The sequence below is a fragment of the Electrophorus electricus genome, chromosome 15, assembly GCF_041902795.1.
Source record: "Electrophorus electricus isolate QZ-2024a chromosome 15, ASM4190279v1, whole genome shotgun sequence".
Lineage (NCBI taxonomy): Eukaryota > Metazoa > Chordata > Actinopteri > Gymnotiformes > Gymnotidae > Electrophorus > Electrophorus electricus.
In genome coordinates this window covers 26282501-26297500 of record NC_137511.1, presented here as the reverse complement: position 1 = coordinate 26297500, position 15000 = coordinate 26282501, and the positions used below count along the sequence as shown (strand labels likewise).

Here is a 15000-nt window from a genome sequence, read left to right as displayed (position 1 = left end):
TTGCTTGCATCTGAATGCAGCGTTCAGGGAAACCAGCTAATTGGCCTCGTTGACAGAGACAACAAACCGATCAAACAGTCACGTGGGTGTTTGTGTGTTTTACAAGCCCAGAGAGGAGGCCGTGTCAACACCGCCGCCGACTCCGCTGAAGGAGCGGCCCCAGAAGCTCAACACCCCCGTGCTGGAGGCGGTGCTAGAGGAGGAGGTGGGCGGGGCTTGCACCTCACTGTACACAGCCACTACCTTCCCATCACAAAGTGGATGAGACTCAAACATATTGTTAAATTGTGTTTACTTCTTTGTTTATGTCTACATGTGACATTTATTTCTACGCATTTTTGTCTAAGCACTATGAGCACAAACATCTAATCTAATCTAAAATAATCTAAACTAATCTAATATAAAATAATCTAAACCAATGTAATCTAAACTAATCTAATATAAACTAATCAAATTTAATCTAAACTAATGTAATCCCACATCATTGCACAGGTTTTGCAGATTGCTATCCTGTTGCCAGTTCCATATCAGTACTAACTCATTTCACACCCACACTGCTGACATTCAAAGCAAATTCATCTTTGTAGTTAACACTCGTGCTTCTAATTCATTCGTTTCCTTACTGGGGGACTGTCTTCAGATGCATTAACAAGGTGGAACTCCTCACACAAACGTGAAAGACATCTATAAAACTGGATAAATGTGAGACATGTTTTGTGGATTCAGTTGCTCAGATGACTTAACCCCTTCTGTTTTCATCTTTACAACTGACTCAGCATAAAGTAAACACAGCCACTCCCAAACCAGTGGCACCAGCGCAGGACACAGTACCAGACACCCAGGATGAAGAAGGGAAAGGGGCGGAGCTTCAGACAGAGGGCGGCGCCGGGTTGCCGCCCACTGGGGCCCGCCCATCGGAAGAGGTGACACCCCTCTACATAATATCGCTGCTGATAACCACTCATGATAAGAGAGAGAGAGGTATGGAACAGAAGGAAGTACTTCCTTGGTGCATCTTGGTGGAAACTGCAAAAGAGTGATGAGGAATCACAGAAGAGTCAGGCTCAGCGGAAGAGAGGGGACGTCTTTATTAAAGGGTTAAAGAAGGAACTGCCGAGCCGCTGTTAAAACATCAAGAAAAAAGAACCATAACCAGAATAGTGACAGGGTTGCCTTTTTCCCTGAATTACCTCAGCATTTCCTACCAGAGGCCAGGCTAAACGCCCAGTGCCTCAGCACTAGACTGACGTGTGGTGCCAGTCGACCCATTATCAGGCATGGCAGGGTCCAGGACAGGAGACGAGAAAAGAGACAGCCGAAAGGAACCCGTAGGGACTGACCTGGAGAAGTGAAGCTGTAGGGAATGACCTGGAGAAGTGAAGCCTGACCTGGAGAAGTGAAGCCGTAGGGAATGACCTGGAGAAGTGAAGCCGTAGGGACTGACCTGGAGAAGTGAAGCCGTAGGGACTGACCTGGAGAAGTGAAGCCCTAGGCACTGACCTGGAGAAGTGAAGCCCTAGGCACTGACCTGGAGAAGTGAAGCTGTAGGGAATGACCCGGAGAAGTGAAGCTGTAGGGACTGACCTGCTTGTGAATTTGTTTCCAGGACAGCGCTGGGCCAGCTGTCGCAGAGGACACAGCAGGCTTGGAGCGGTCTGCAGACATGGAGAGATCGCCCCCTATAGCTGGAACAGGAGAAGTGCAGAAACCCGACGATCTCGAGCGCCGGCCTACGGAGAAAGTGATGTACCGTTTAGTGACCAGTAAAGGCCGTTCCGCATGGCAGGCCACTGCCGATCGAGTTTGTTTGAATTTTGAGGCGATTCGGGAATGCAACAGGCACAGCTGGCAGGCTCGGCCCGATGTCCTGAGACACGCGAGACACGCAGCAGGTACAGCTGGCAGGCTCGGCCCGATGTCCTGAGACACGCGAGACACGCAGCAGGTACAGCTGGCAGGCTCGGCCCGATGTCCTGAGACACGCGAGACACGCAGCAGGTACAGCTGGCAGGCTCAGCCCGATGTCCTGAGACACGCGAGACACGCACCTGCCCCCTCTGAGCTCAAAAGCTCTTAACTCTCTAGGTCACAGTGCGACAGTTGTGTGGGTGCTAACCCTTTTTTGGAAAAAGCACTAGCGCCTCCCTGTGGCTTGCTACACTTGGTCAGTAGTTTGTGTATTTTGTATGTTTTTGGTGTATTTTTCCATACGTAGCCTCTAGTTTTAAAATAAGCCAAAGCTCTTGTGGTCTTGCTGTCTCTCAGATCATCTTGGGAGAAAGGCAGCAGGTTTATTCCAGAGTGAAAGCTACTCTGGGCCATTCCGTCTGTTCTGACGGAAGCAGAGGTCTAGGCAAACTCAGCAGCACGGGTATTGCCGCCTGCCGTGCGTAAACCTTCTTGTGCTCGTCGCAGAGAAGCTAGAAGCTGTGCAAAAAAGGAAAAGAGGAGGAGTTAGAGAGGGAAAAGAACAGGACAGGAAGGCCAGGTTTCCGTGTGTTTAGATCAACGAAGACTTTGGAGTATTTTTAGATGTCTCTGTTCTTAATGACGTCCTATCCTCACTACCGCCCTCTGCTGGCTGATCGCAGGGTGCAGCGGATGACCCTGCGCCGAGGCCCGATGGGTCTACAGCTTCGTCCGCGGCTCCATCACCCCAACCGGGCCGGCCAGAGCAGGTGAGCACGGCCCGGCCGCCGGTCCACGTGACGTGCTCATCTGAGAGGTTCACGTCACGCTTCCGTTACAGTGGAGACAGCAGGTAGACAGCAGGGGGCAGAACGGAGTGAAGCTACACAGTGAAGAGTCCATATACTGGTAGACAGTGAAAACAGTCGCTCAGACAGAGCAGACAAACGCGGCTTCTTTGCTGGAGCAGTTTGTGTCATTTGCCTTTAGCAGTCATAGTGACACAACCAACTCTGTGGAAACCACGTGTGCACGCTCTGAGGAAGATCTCTCAGCATTACAGCACGCTTTGCATGTCCCCCCGGTTGGTAACCAACTGAGCAGGACGAGAATGGCCCGGACCAGGCTGCGTTCGAGAGCGATGCCCCCAGACCACATGACACACCCTCGGAGACAGACACGGCGAGGCTCACTGACGCACCCCCCCTGAGCCCCCGCAAACACACGGTGAAGTCTCACACTGGCTATGTTAGCTTCGTGATTTGTTTTAGTACAATCGCTATACACCTCATGCCATGTTTACCTTATACCCGATTGCAGAATGTATTTTTTCCATTGACTTTGGACACACAATGGACTCTAAAGCTCCCCAGTGGCACATAAGTGTTACTGCAGATAACGTCAAGCATTTGAAAGCCTGATTTCAAAATAAGAAGGTGGCTAAGAGTGAATGACTTAGGAATTTTTCATTGTTTCTGAGAATTTCACAGGTTTGTTCGGGAGGTGGATGACAGTAGAGCAGATATGAGGTGCCAGGCTGCTTCTTTCCTGAGCTCAGCTCTGATCTCCACAGTGGAAATGAGGAGACTTGATTTTTCTTTCATCCAGTCTTTCATTCTGTTGCAGGAGGAGGATGAGGAACGTGAGGGTGGACATCCGTAAGGTCCGCTGGCTGTCAGCACCATCTGCTCCCTCAAGTGATTAGATGTGAGGTTCATGTAAACATGTCACACCCCCAGATCTGTTCTGTATGGTTCAGTCCTAAATCCAGTTAGAGTAGTGTGTGATAGGACACTAGGTTAGAGTAGTGTGTGATAGGACACTAGGTTAGAGTAGTGTGTGTTAGGACACTAGGTTAGAGTAGTGTGTGATAGGACACTAGGTTAGAGTAGTGTGTGTTAGGACACTAGGTTAGAGTAGTGTGTGATAGGACACTAGGTTAGAGTAGTGTGTGTTAGGACACTAGGTTAGAGTAGTGTGTGTTAGGACACTAGGTTAGAGTAGTGTGTGATAGGACACTAGGTTAGAGTAGTGTGTGTTAGGACACTAGGTTAGAGTAGTGTGTGTTAGGACACTAGGTTAGAGTAGTGTGTGTTAGGACACTAGGTTAGAGTAGTGTGTGATAGGACACTAGGTTAGAGTAGTGTGTGATAGGACACTAGGTTAGAATAGTGTGTGTTAGGACACTAGGTTAGAGTAGTGTGTGTTAGGACACTAGGTTAGAGTAGTGTGTGTTAGGACACTAGGTTAGAGTAGTGTGTGATAGGACACTAGGTTAGAGTAGTGTGTGATAGGACACTAGGTTAGAGTAGTGTGTGATAGGACACTAGGTTAGAGTAGTGTGTGATAGGACACTAGGTTAGAGTAGTGTGTGATAGGACACTAGGTTAGAGTAGTGTGTGTTAGGACACTAGGTTAGAGTAGTGTGTGTTAGGACACTAGGTTAGAGTAGTGTGTGTTAGGACACTAGGTTAGAGTAGTGTGTGATAGGACACTAGGTTAGAGTAGTGTGTGATAGGACACTAGGTTAGAGTAGTGTGTGTTAGGACACTAGGTTAGAGTAGTGTGTGTTAGGACACTAGGTTAGAGTAGTGTGTGATAGGACACTAGGTTAGAGTAGTGTGTGATAGGACACTAGGTTAGAGTAGTGTGTGTTAGGACACTAGGTTAGAGTAGTGTGTGATAGGACACTAGGTTAGAGTAGTGTGTGTTAGGACACTAGGTTAGAGTAGTGTGTGATAGGACACTAGGTTAGAGTAGTGTGTGATAGGACACTAGGTTAGAGTAGTGTGTGTTAGGACACTAGGTTAGAGTAGTGTGTGATAGGACACTAGGTTAGAGTAGTGTGTGTTAGGACACTAGGTTAGAGTAGTGTGTGTTAGGACACTAGGTTAGAGTAGTGTGTTAGGACACTAGGTTAGAGTAGTGTGTGTTAGGACACTAGGTTAGAGTAGTGTGTGATAGGACACTAGGTTAGAGTAGTGTGTGATAGGACACTAGGTTAGAGTAGTGTGTGATAGGACACTAGGTTAGAGTAGTGTGTGTTAGGACACTAGGTTAGAGTAGTGTGTGTTAGGACACTAGGTTAGAGTAGTGTGTGTTAGGACACTAGGTTAGAGTAGTGTGTGTTAGGACACTAGGTTAGAGTAGTGTGTGATAGGACACTAGGTTAGAGTAGTGTGTGATAGGACACTAGGTTAGAGTAGTGTGCGTTAGGACACTAGGTTAGAATAGTGTGTGATAGGACACTAGGTTAGAGTAGTGTGTGATAGGACACTAGGTTAGAGTAGTGTGTGATAGGACACTAGGTTAGAATAGTGTGTGATAGGACACTAGGTTAGAGTAGTGTGTGATAGGACACTAGGTTAGAGTAGTGTGTGATAGGACACTAGGTTAGAATAGTGTGTGATAGGACACTAGGTTAGAGTAGTGTGTGATAGGACACTAGGTCAGAGTAGTGTGTGTTAGGACACTAGGTCAGAGTAGTGTGTGATAGGACACTAGGTCAGAGTAGTGTGTGTTAGGACACTAAGTTAGAGTAGTGTGTGTTAGGACACTAGGTCAGAGTAGTGTGTGTTAGGACACTAGGTTAGAGTAGTGTGTGATAGGACACTAGGTTAGAGTAGTGTGTGTTAGGACACTAGGTTAGAGTAGTGTGTGATAGGACACTAGGTTAGAGTAGTGTGTGATAGGACACTAGGTTAGAGTAGTGTGTGATAGGACACTAGGTTAGAGTAGTGTGTGATAGGACACTAGGTTAGAGTAGTGTGTGTTAGGACACTAGGTTAGAGTAGTGTGTGTTAGGACACTAGGTTAGAGTAGTGTGTTAGGACACTAGGTTAGAGTAGTGTGTGTTAGGACACTAGGTTAGAGTAGTGTGTGATAGGACACTAGGTTAGAGTAGTGTGTGATAGGACACTAGGTTAGAATAGTGTGTGATAGGACACTAGGTTAGAGTAGTGTGTGTTAGGACACTAGGTTAGAGTAGTGTGTGTTAGGACACTAGGTTAGAGTAGTGTGTGTTAGGACACTAGGTTAGAGTAGTGTGTGTTAGGACACTAGGTTAGAGTAGTGTGTGATAGGACACTAGGTTAGAGTAGTGTGTGATAGGACACTAGGTTAGAGTAGTGTGCGTTAGGACACTAGGTTAGAATAGTGTGTGATAGGACACTAGGTTAGAGTAGTGTGTGATAGGACACTAGGTTAGAGTAGTGTGTGATAGGACACTAGGTTAGAATAGTGTGTGATAGGACACTAGGTTAGAGTAGTGTGTGATAGGACACTAGGTTAGAGTAGTGTGTGATAGGACACTAGGTTAGAATAGTGTGTGATAGGACACTAGGTTAGAGTAGTGTGTGATAGGACACTAGGTCAGAGTAGTGTGTGTTAGGACACTAGGTCAGAGTAGTGTGTGATAGGACACTAGGTCAGAGTAGTGTGTGTTAGGACACTAAGTTAGAGTAGTGTGTGTTAGGACACTAGGTCAGAGTAGTGTGTGATAGGACACTAGGTTAGAGTAGTGTGTGTTAGGACACTAGGTTAGAGTAGTGTGTGATAGGACACTAGGTTAGAGTAGTGTGTGTTAGGACACTAGGTTAGAGTAGTGTGTGTTAGGACACTAGGTTAGAGTAGTGTGTGATAGGACACTAGGTTAGAGTAGTGTGTGTTAGGACACTAGGTTAGAGTAGTGTGTGTTAGGACACTAGGTTAGAGTAGTGTGTGTTAGGACACTAGGTTAGAGTAGTGTGTGTTAGGACACTAGGTTAGAGTAGTGTGTGATAGGACACTAGGTTAGAGTAGTGTGTGATAGGACACTAGGTTAGAGTAGTGTGTGTTAGGACACTAGGTTAGAGTAGTGTGTGTTAGGACACTAGGTTAGAGTAGTGTGTGATAGGACACTAGGTTAGAGTAGTGTGTGTTAGGACACTAGGTTAGAGTAGTGTGTGATAGGACACTAGGTTAGAGTAGTGTGTGATAGGACACTAGGTTAGAGTAGTGTGTGTTAGGACACTAGGTTAGAGTAGTGTGTGTTAGGACACTAGGTTAGAGTAGTGTGTGATAGGACACTAGGTTAGAGTAGTGTGTGATAGGACACTAGGTTAGAGTAGTGTGTGTTAGGACACTAGGTTAGAGTAGTGTGTGTTAGGACACTAGGTTAGAATAGTGTGTGATAGGACACTAGGTTAGAGTAGTGTGTGTTAGGACACTAGGTTAGAGTAGTGTGTGTTAGGACACTAGGTTAGAATAGTGTGTGTTAGGACACTAGGTTAGAGTAGTGTGTGATAGGACACTAGGTTAGAGTAGTGTGTGTTAGGACACTAGGTTAGAGTAGTGTGTGTTAGGACACTAGGTTAGAGTAGTGTGTGTTAGGACACTAGGTTAGAGTAGTGTGTGATAGGACACTAGGTTAGAGTAGTGTGTGATAGGACACTAGGTTAGAGTAGTGTGTTAGGACACTAGGTTAGAGTAGTGTGTGTTAGGATTATGTTAAGTTGGTTCTTTATCCCATTCTGCGTCCTGTAATACATTTCCAATTTGTCTCTTTCATTCGGTTTGTTTTAGGAATGTATCTGGGAGTATTTGTTCCTCCACTGACTCTGATACCACTGATAAAGGACCAAGGGAAACTAGTTCATGTGAAACAAATAAAAGTCTTACAGAAAGGAAGGCCAGCATTCTTTGATTTATTCTGGGATAAGAGAGCTCACAGTGGCATTGTTATGAGTGAACTGAGAGTATCATTGCGATATAGTGTTTGTGGGTGTTTATAGTGCAGGGTTTACTGGCTAGTTGCTTCACCCACAAAATGAGAGCAGAACTCCAGGTTGTATAACAGCAGCCTGGACCAATCAGTGAGTAGCAGATCGCAGGCCTGCCATACAGGCCTGAGGGGGTTGTGTGGGTCAGAGTTGGAGTGCTCCTGTCTCTGTACACGTGTGTGTTGGGGGGGGATTGGAGAGAAGGGATTTATGGAGCTGCTGACCCATGTAGTTACCGTGGGAACAGTGCTCGCTAGAGCTTTGCGCTCGTTAACAGAGCCATTATTCACTTATCTGCAACGTGCAACCACAGCCGACCTGGAGGCAGTACAAGCTCAAAACTCTGGATTGGTGTGTGTGTGTGTGTGTGTGTGTGTGTGTGTTATTTGCTATTTTTGGGGATAAAATGTTTTCACCAGGATAGCATAACGTTTTGACATTTGCCAGTGTGTTTACTTATAACTGTATTACAGAATCTGTATCACAGTTTATGTCTGTCATTCAACTGGAAAGCCAAAATGACTTCATTGTGTGTGCGCGCGTGCGTGCCAGCAGGCCGTAGGTCGTGGACTGAATTGGAGAGTGTGTTGTGTGTGGAGTCATGGCTGGTGGGGTTTGAGGTTTGGGAAGCTTCACACTGTGCATCACCTTCTCTGCTCTTACACGCTGACAACGACTTTCTCTTCCCTCAATCACAAAAGCATCACAGTCCTCAGCAGGGCCACAGAAAAAACAACATTTTGAGTGAGTGTGTGCTTGTGTGTGTGCGCCTGTGTGTGTGCGCGTGTGTGTATGTGTGTTACGTAATAAAATGATATTGTAAGCAGAAGAATGCGGATGGTGTAAAATAAACTGGCTCATGCAGAGCAAAGGCTCCTGCAGGCTTCAGTGTACGGCCTCAGAAGGCCTCTGTGTCCGGTGTTGGACTAACGCCAGGACATCACCAGATGGACCAAAAGAGACAATATTATTGTGATGAACACCAGGTGGTTTGAATGTCATTAGTACTGGGAAAGATCAACTTTATTACAAGACTTTGAGACGTTCTGTGGCAAAACAACATTCATCGTCTTACCAAGGACAGAGTGGAGCAGGAGAAAGACTTTATCTTTCAGGTGTTTGGTGGTGTGAATTGACATCATCTTTGTTTCAAAAAAGGAAAACCTTCCAATGGGATATAATAATGGCTGTCAGTGTACCTATACTGAATAATGTATGTTTGGATATAGTGGCGGAGACTTTAAACACTGGTGCGTGCAGGAGGTGGGGTTATTACATAACCACTCCCGAAAATGATAAAAGTGTGTGTTCTCTGTATGATTGGTACTACGCCTTGTTTGTATGTTATATTGAACAGCAAAATATACACAGCACCTGCTGATCTCTTCAATTCATTCTTGAGTCTGCATTTTTATTTTCTATTTGAGTGTACTTAATAATAATAATATTACTGGAATATGGGAAAAATTAAGGAATCACGTGCATAGATGTGCGTGTATTGGGGTATGTGTGAGTATACATGCGAACGTGTGCGTGCGAGTGTATGCCTGCATGTGCATCTCTGCGTGCATGTATGTGAGTGTGTGTGTGTGTGTGTGTGTATACATGTGTCCAATGTGATTGAACGGTACTGCATTTGTAGGAAAGTAAAAGATTAACGACAAATGAGAGGCATGTCTCATTACTGTGACCCGGTATATCCCAGTACTGTGACACAGCAAGTCCCAGTATGTCCCATTACTGTGACCTCTGGCCTGATCACTTATTACTGTTCCTCTATTGTACCACTGGGAATGCTGTATTGTAGAGGTTATGGTACTAGTGAATCATCTTGTCTGAATTGTGTTAAACCATAACCGTCAGAACTCCTTCAGCACACATGTAGTGTACTGACTGCAGGATTCCAGACTGCTTAGTGTGCTTACTCTTTTCTAAAAACAATGTGTGTGTGTGTGTGTGTGTGTGTGCGCGCGCATGAATTTATGTCTGTTATAGAGTGCATTTATGTCAGACTAACTCTAAGCTTCAGATTAAAAGCATCTCTGTGCTTAGATCCTTAGATCACACGCACACACACACAGACACACACATGTGACATGGTTAAAACACACTGAACAGCTTCCAATAAAGTCAAACATTATGCCTGTTTATTTGCTTTTTTTTTACTGACCTTGATTACAAAATAAGTGAAGTATGAATCTTTAAAATATCTTAGAGATAATGTATCTGATCTAAAAGATGTGCTTTTGTGTGTGGATTTGTTGTTGATGTTATTACTGTTGTTAGAGGGTTTTTGTTGTTGCATATTTTAATATGGTAACCTCTGATTGGCTAATGCCTTATTCATGCAAATATGCTGACAAGGTTTTATGTGAAACTGGAAGAGGGGGGCTCACTGGCCAAAGGTCTCACCGGTGTAACCGTGGGAGACGGGATGACCTCACAGCTGTAAGACACTGGACAAGCATGTGTGTATCTGTCCTGGCGGATCTCTTCTGTAGAAAGTGAGTATTTGTTACCTCCTCAAACATTAATTCACTAAAATCTAAAAACACAATGATTTAGAACAAAATGTACAAATGAAACCGTAAAAGAAAAACACTTTCACAGACTTTTTTTTTTGGTGAATCTGGTACCAAAATGGCACGGAAGCTCACTGAGTTACATATGTGGCGGGTGGTACCTACGGTACCTATGGTCCTGGGGGGTTCTGTGAACACCAAGGTTTCTTCACCAAGCTTCACAGATTTAAATCAGACAGTTCTTGAAGTCTTAATGACACAAGTTGAAGAGATTGCAAGTTGCTTTGGGTAAATGTAAGACAGATATGATGCTTGTTTTTACTCTTAAATGGAAAAGTAAAATTTGACTAACAAGGAAACTTTGTTTCTCCTTTGCTTTGAAGAAACTGAGTAGTGGTGAAGACAAATATTTCCCACAGATGTATTCATGTAAGAAACGGTTGAGTGGTTTGATGTTTTTTTTCAGTGATGTCCTTCTCCCTCATTAGTGCTGCTCCTGGACGTGGGAGGTGTGTTCGGGTTGAGTGTGTGGTCTCTGGCTGTGTGTGTGACCGTCGTCAGCGTCCTGCTGGTCAACACTGATCTGTTCCTGACTAAAGCACAGCAGTCTGCTCTGGACACACTGGCTAATGCTGACCTGAAAACCACCACAGGGGGTTAGACTGGAGTACCCACTATACCACCACCACACCACCACCAATCGGGTGGAACACACACTACACCACCACTAGTGTGGCAGAACACAAACTACAGCACCAGCGGAACACTCTAGGGTCATAAACTGCCTACAGCAGTGCAAATACACACGAGAGAGCCTCTGGAACGGCGTCAGTGTTGGAACTTCCTAATCGTGTGTATTTGTCTCCTCTTATTTTGCCTGGTGCTCGTTTGTTTGGTATGTGTCGTAAACGTTGCTGAGAAAGCGGGGAGATCTTTTAAAGCCAGCCACCTGTGGGAAAAGACCGGAGCAGTGATCATGGCTGTGAGGAGACCTGGATGATTTTTGTGCAGAGAGGTGAGTGTGTGTGTGTGTGTGTGTGTGTGTGTGTGTGTGTGTGTGTAAGTGTGAGTGTGAGTGTGAGTGTGTGTGTGTGTGTGTGTTTGTGTGTGTGTGTGTGTGTGTGTGTGTGTGTGTGTGTGTGTGTGTGTGTGTGTGTACCTGCTAATAATTTATGCTGTGAGAACAAAGTAAAACTGTGTGCGCCAAGTTTCAGGAAACATTTGGATGAAATTCAAGTGTGTGTGTGTGTGTACCAGGAAGCCTCTGGGCTGTCCTCTCTGAAACCCCAGCTGGATGTGTGTGGGGTTCCTCTGTATGCCGTGGTCAAGGAGCACGTAGGGGCAGAGATCGACTCTTTCAGACCCTTCTTCTGTGGAGAAATCTTCCTGGATGAAACGGTAACGGACTCTAATGTAGGCACACTTCTTCATGAACAGTGACAGGCAGTAGTCAGTCAGACTGGGCCGACTGTGTGTGTGTGTGTGTGTGTGTGTGTGTGTGTGTGTGTGTGTGTGTGTGTATGTGTGTGTGTGTGTGTGTGTGTGTGTGTGTGTGTGTGTGTGTGTGTGTGTGTGTGTGTGTGTGTGTGTGTGTGTGACTGTGTGCAGAATAGTTACATCCTTTACACTCAAACAATGGTCCAAAGTTGTCTGTCCACTTGGTACTCCCACACTTTGGTCTTTGTCTGGTCTCTTCCACTCTTGTGTGACTTTGCTTGGGTATTTTTTGTCATTTTCACTTACATTTTTAAAAACTGTTACGACACACATGTGATGACCTCATTTATCAATCGCACAGCTCGCATGAAAAATCCCCCTTTTGAGAAAATCCTGTTGGCTGCGTTAGTAGAACGTGATGTTTTGCTGTTCTCGGGTTAATAAATGTACCAAGATCATCAGATTATGCTGGATTAACTGTACGGGGAAGCACACAGGTAATATTACATCAGAACATCTGCCTAATTGCAAGAATCTCTGACTGTAAGTGTACTCAGTCATAATTGTAAGTCGCTTTGGATAAAAAGCATCAGCTAAATGCTGTAAATGTAAACGGTGAACACGGCAGGCGTGTATATTGTTCAAGGCCTAGGATGTGTTCCCCTGGAGAAACATCTCTGTTGTTGGTTTGTTAGTTAAGTTGGTTGTTCTTCAGGTTCCTCAATGATAATTGATTGTTGCTCTTGACGTCTTATTTCCTTAAGTCCTAGTGGTTGATAAATTGGGTCAATGTCAACGTGTCTGTTATTTGATTGATTTGTGGAAAACCAAACTTCTAGAAACTCCTTCTTGTTTTGGCGTAGCTTGGGTCACGATTGCCATCGTAGTCCAATTCAGCCGTTGTCCTGGTGAACTGACATTGATGAAAGGGGATTGCGCCTCCTAGTGGCCAGTTGATGTTCGTGCAGTCTGGTTGATCATTTTCTGAATTGTCAGAAGAAATCTCTGCATTTGCTGTCAGTCTCGTTAATCTCATTCGGTTGCAGCGATGTTTCTATGGAAACAAGCCGAGGAAGATGATGGGGCTCGCCTTCGTCCGCGTAGGGGTGTGGCTGAACGTCCTACGTGCCTGGAGGAGGGGCTACGTGGGCAACAATATAGGGGAGGGGTTTATACTTGGAGGCCTTTACGTGATTGGACCAGGGGATCAGGTGGGGTCCCCAATTTGTGTTTCTTTTTTCCACACTAGATCAAACCCACTATAAATTTGAAATCTTCCTTCAGTCAATATTTCAAAAGTTGTATTAATAGCTAATAGTGTTGTTTTCACTTTGCTAGCATGAATCATTGCATATTTCTGTATTTGTGTATTTTGTAGGGTATTCTAATGGAGCACCAAGAGAAGGAGTTTGGGCATACGGCAGATCTCAGATCCGTTCTAGAGGCTGTGAGCCGAGTCCAGAGAGCTGAATAAAGCTCCCAGCACTGACCGCCGATCGGCCCTGTGGAGCCCTCCGTGACAGGAATGACCGCCAGACTCGCTTGTTCTTCGTGTGTAAAGCGTGTGTTGCTGTGTGACTGGAGAGTGTTAATGACAGACTGGCTTTAAACTCTGTGGAGGAGCAGGCGGTCTCGACACCTCAGCACTCTGCAGTACTGCACCAGGCAGCAACACACGCACGCCACAGTCTGACAACGTTACCGGTGAAACGTTGGTGTTAAAGGGATTTTTGATCGTTTTCAGTGCTGACAAATAATGAATACAATAAAAGCCTCTCTCAAAACCTCTCTGAGGAAGAATAGTTGTTTCTTTCACATACGTTCTTACACGAAATGCATGTTTTGTTGTTAGATTTCTATAGATTATACATTACCGATCTGAGCCTAGAGATGATTTAGCCTGGGTAGTTTTTCTGCAGTCCCAGTGTTGGAGTGAAGTAACCCTGTTCACCAGGTGTTCACCGGGATGTACACAAGCTGAGTTAAGCAGGTAACGTCCACGTAAGAGACTATGACTACCGGATCCCGAATTGCAGAACTCCCATAACTACTGGACCCAGGACCAAACCCTTACTGGCATCTACTGTAAATGTCACTCTCTTCGCACAGTAAATACACTGCTGCATGTACATGGATTTCTAATTTCTCGGTTGGTTTTTTCACACCCCCCGCCAGCACTCGGTTGGCTTTATTAAAAAATTCCCAAATGTGCTAAACTCGTGATCCTGAGTATGTCCTGTGCAGAACACTCAGCTGTGAAGCGTTTTGGAAATATTGGTTATTACCACTTAAAAAGATCCATGGTAATTAAGTAAAGCACACTGTCTTATCACGCATATTGTAGGCCACATGTAAGTGGGTCGCCTTTGTTTTCTGCGATCGCCCAAACCCGCTGCAGTTCTGCCTCGTGGCCACACCGCAAGCCTGCGGAGCGCCGGTAACGCGGCGGCGCGTGACACGCGGGACTCCCGTTCCTTCAGCTACAGCAGTGGCAGGTAAAACATACCAAACATACCTACGCCTTTATAAATGAGCTGCGCCACGGTCCCTTTCTGTTAACACGTCCAACCTGTTCCGTTTTATTGATGCGTTGTGGAAATACAGGGTTGCGTGTCCCGTAGTAACCGAGGCCGGTGCACGCGAAGGCTGGAATTCGTCTCACGGATGTATTGCGCACGCGACGTTATTTGACTTTTAAGGGGAAATGATAATATGGAAAATCTCATTTTCATTACTGATTGGAATTATTATCAATCCTAACGTTCAGAACATATTTACACGGATAAACAATTTCCCCAACACAGACTGGCTGAATTATAATGCCATTCACATTTATAACTGTAGCCAAATGCAAAGATTATTGTATTATTCTTGATTGTCATCTTAACATTTAGTGTTTAACGGTTAAAGGATGACTGCTGGTGTTTGTTCACCTGGAAGTTCCATTTTGTTTGGATAAATACAACTGAAAATGTTCATGAGGGTTTTGTGTGTGTGTGTGTGTGTGTGTGTGTTTCTAGAGAGAATTCCTCGTCTGTGTCATTTTGATGTCCAGATAAACTGTGTATAAGACGAGTGAAAGTGGATGAAGGATAGAGAACATGTGCTAGAGATAATCTGGAATCCTCAAGTGACCGTTACACATGCAGGCAGAATGGAGACCCCACAAGGATCTGGGCCATGGGGTTACCGGACAAATGGACCCCCTTTCCAATCAGGTGGACGATTCAATCAGGTGTCAATGTAGACTACAATAAAGGTGTTGTTGTTAGGCTTGAGATTAGACGTTATGGTCTGTAGAAATCGTTGGGTCCATAAGGAAATGAGGGGTATGTGTGTGCTGCAGGAGATCAATGTAGTGACAGAGTAACGGT

General features: G+C 45.2%; 2 protein-coding genes across 3 annotated transcripts in view; both read left to right on the top strand.

The window, feature by feature from the left end:
* The window catches only part of dydc2 (DPY30 domain containing 2), an 8827-nt gene extending 1252 nt beyond the window's left edge, over window positions 1-7575 (top strand). Inside the window, exons 3-9 of one of the 2 annotated variants that reach the window (XM_081697407.1) lie at window positions 107-205; window positions 777-923; window positions 1607-1741; window positions 2592-2678; window positions 3013-3135; window positions 3535-7062; window positions 7119-7575. In XM_081697407.1, the coding sequence (XP_081553533.1) occupies window positions 107-205; window positions 777-923; window positions 1607-1741; window positions 2592-2678; window positions 3013-3135; window positions 3535-3570 (627 nt within the window). In that variant the 3' untranslated portion in view covers window positions 3571-7062; window positions 7119-7575. The remainder of the gene's footprint in view (window positions 1-106; window positions 206-776; window positions 924-1606; window positions 1742-2591; window positions 2679-3012; window positions 3136-3534; window positions 7063-7118) is intronic. The other variant, XM_081697408.1, reaches the window with a different exon arrangement.
* Window positions 7576-10046: 2471 nt separating this feature from the next.
* selenou1b (selenoprotein U1b) lies at window positions 10047-13414 on the top strand. The gene is made up of 6 exons (XM_035533579.2): window positions 10047-10171; window positions 10678-10845; window positions 11113-11204; window positions 11447-11587; window positions 12673-12837; window positions 13005-13414. Coding segments are annotated over exons 1-6 (663 nt in total). The 5' UTR covers window positions 10047-10170; the 3' UTR covers window positions 13101-13414.
* Window positions 13415-15000: the final 1586 nt, after the last annotated feature.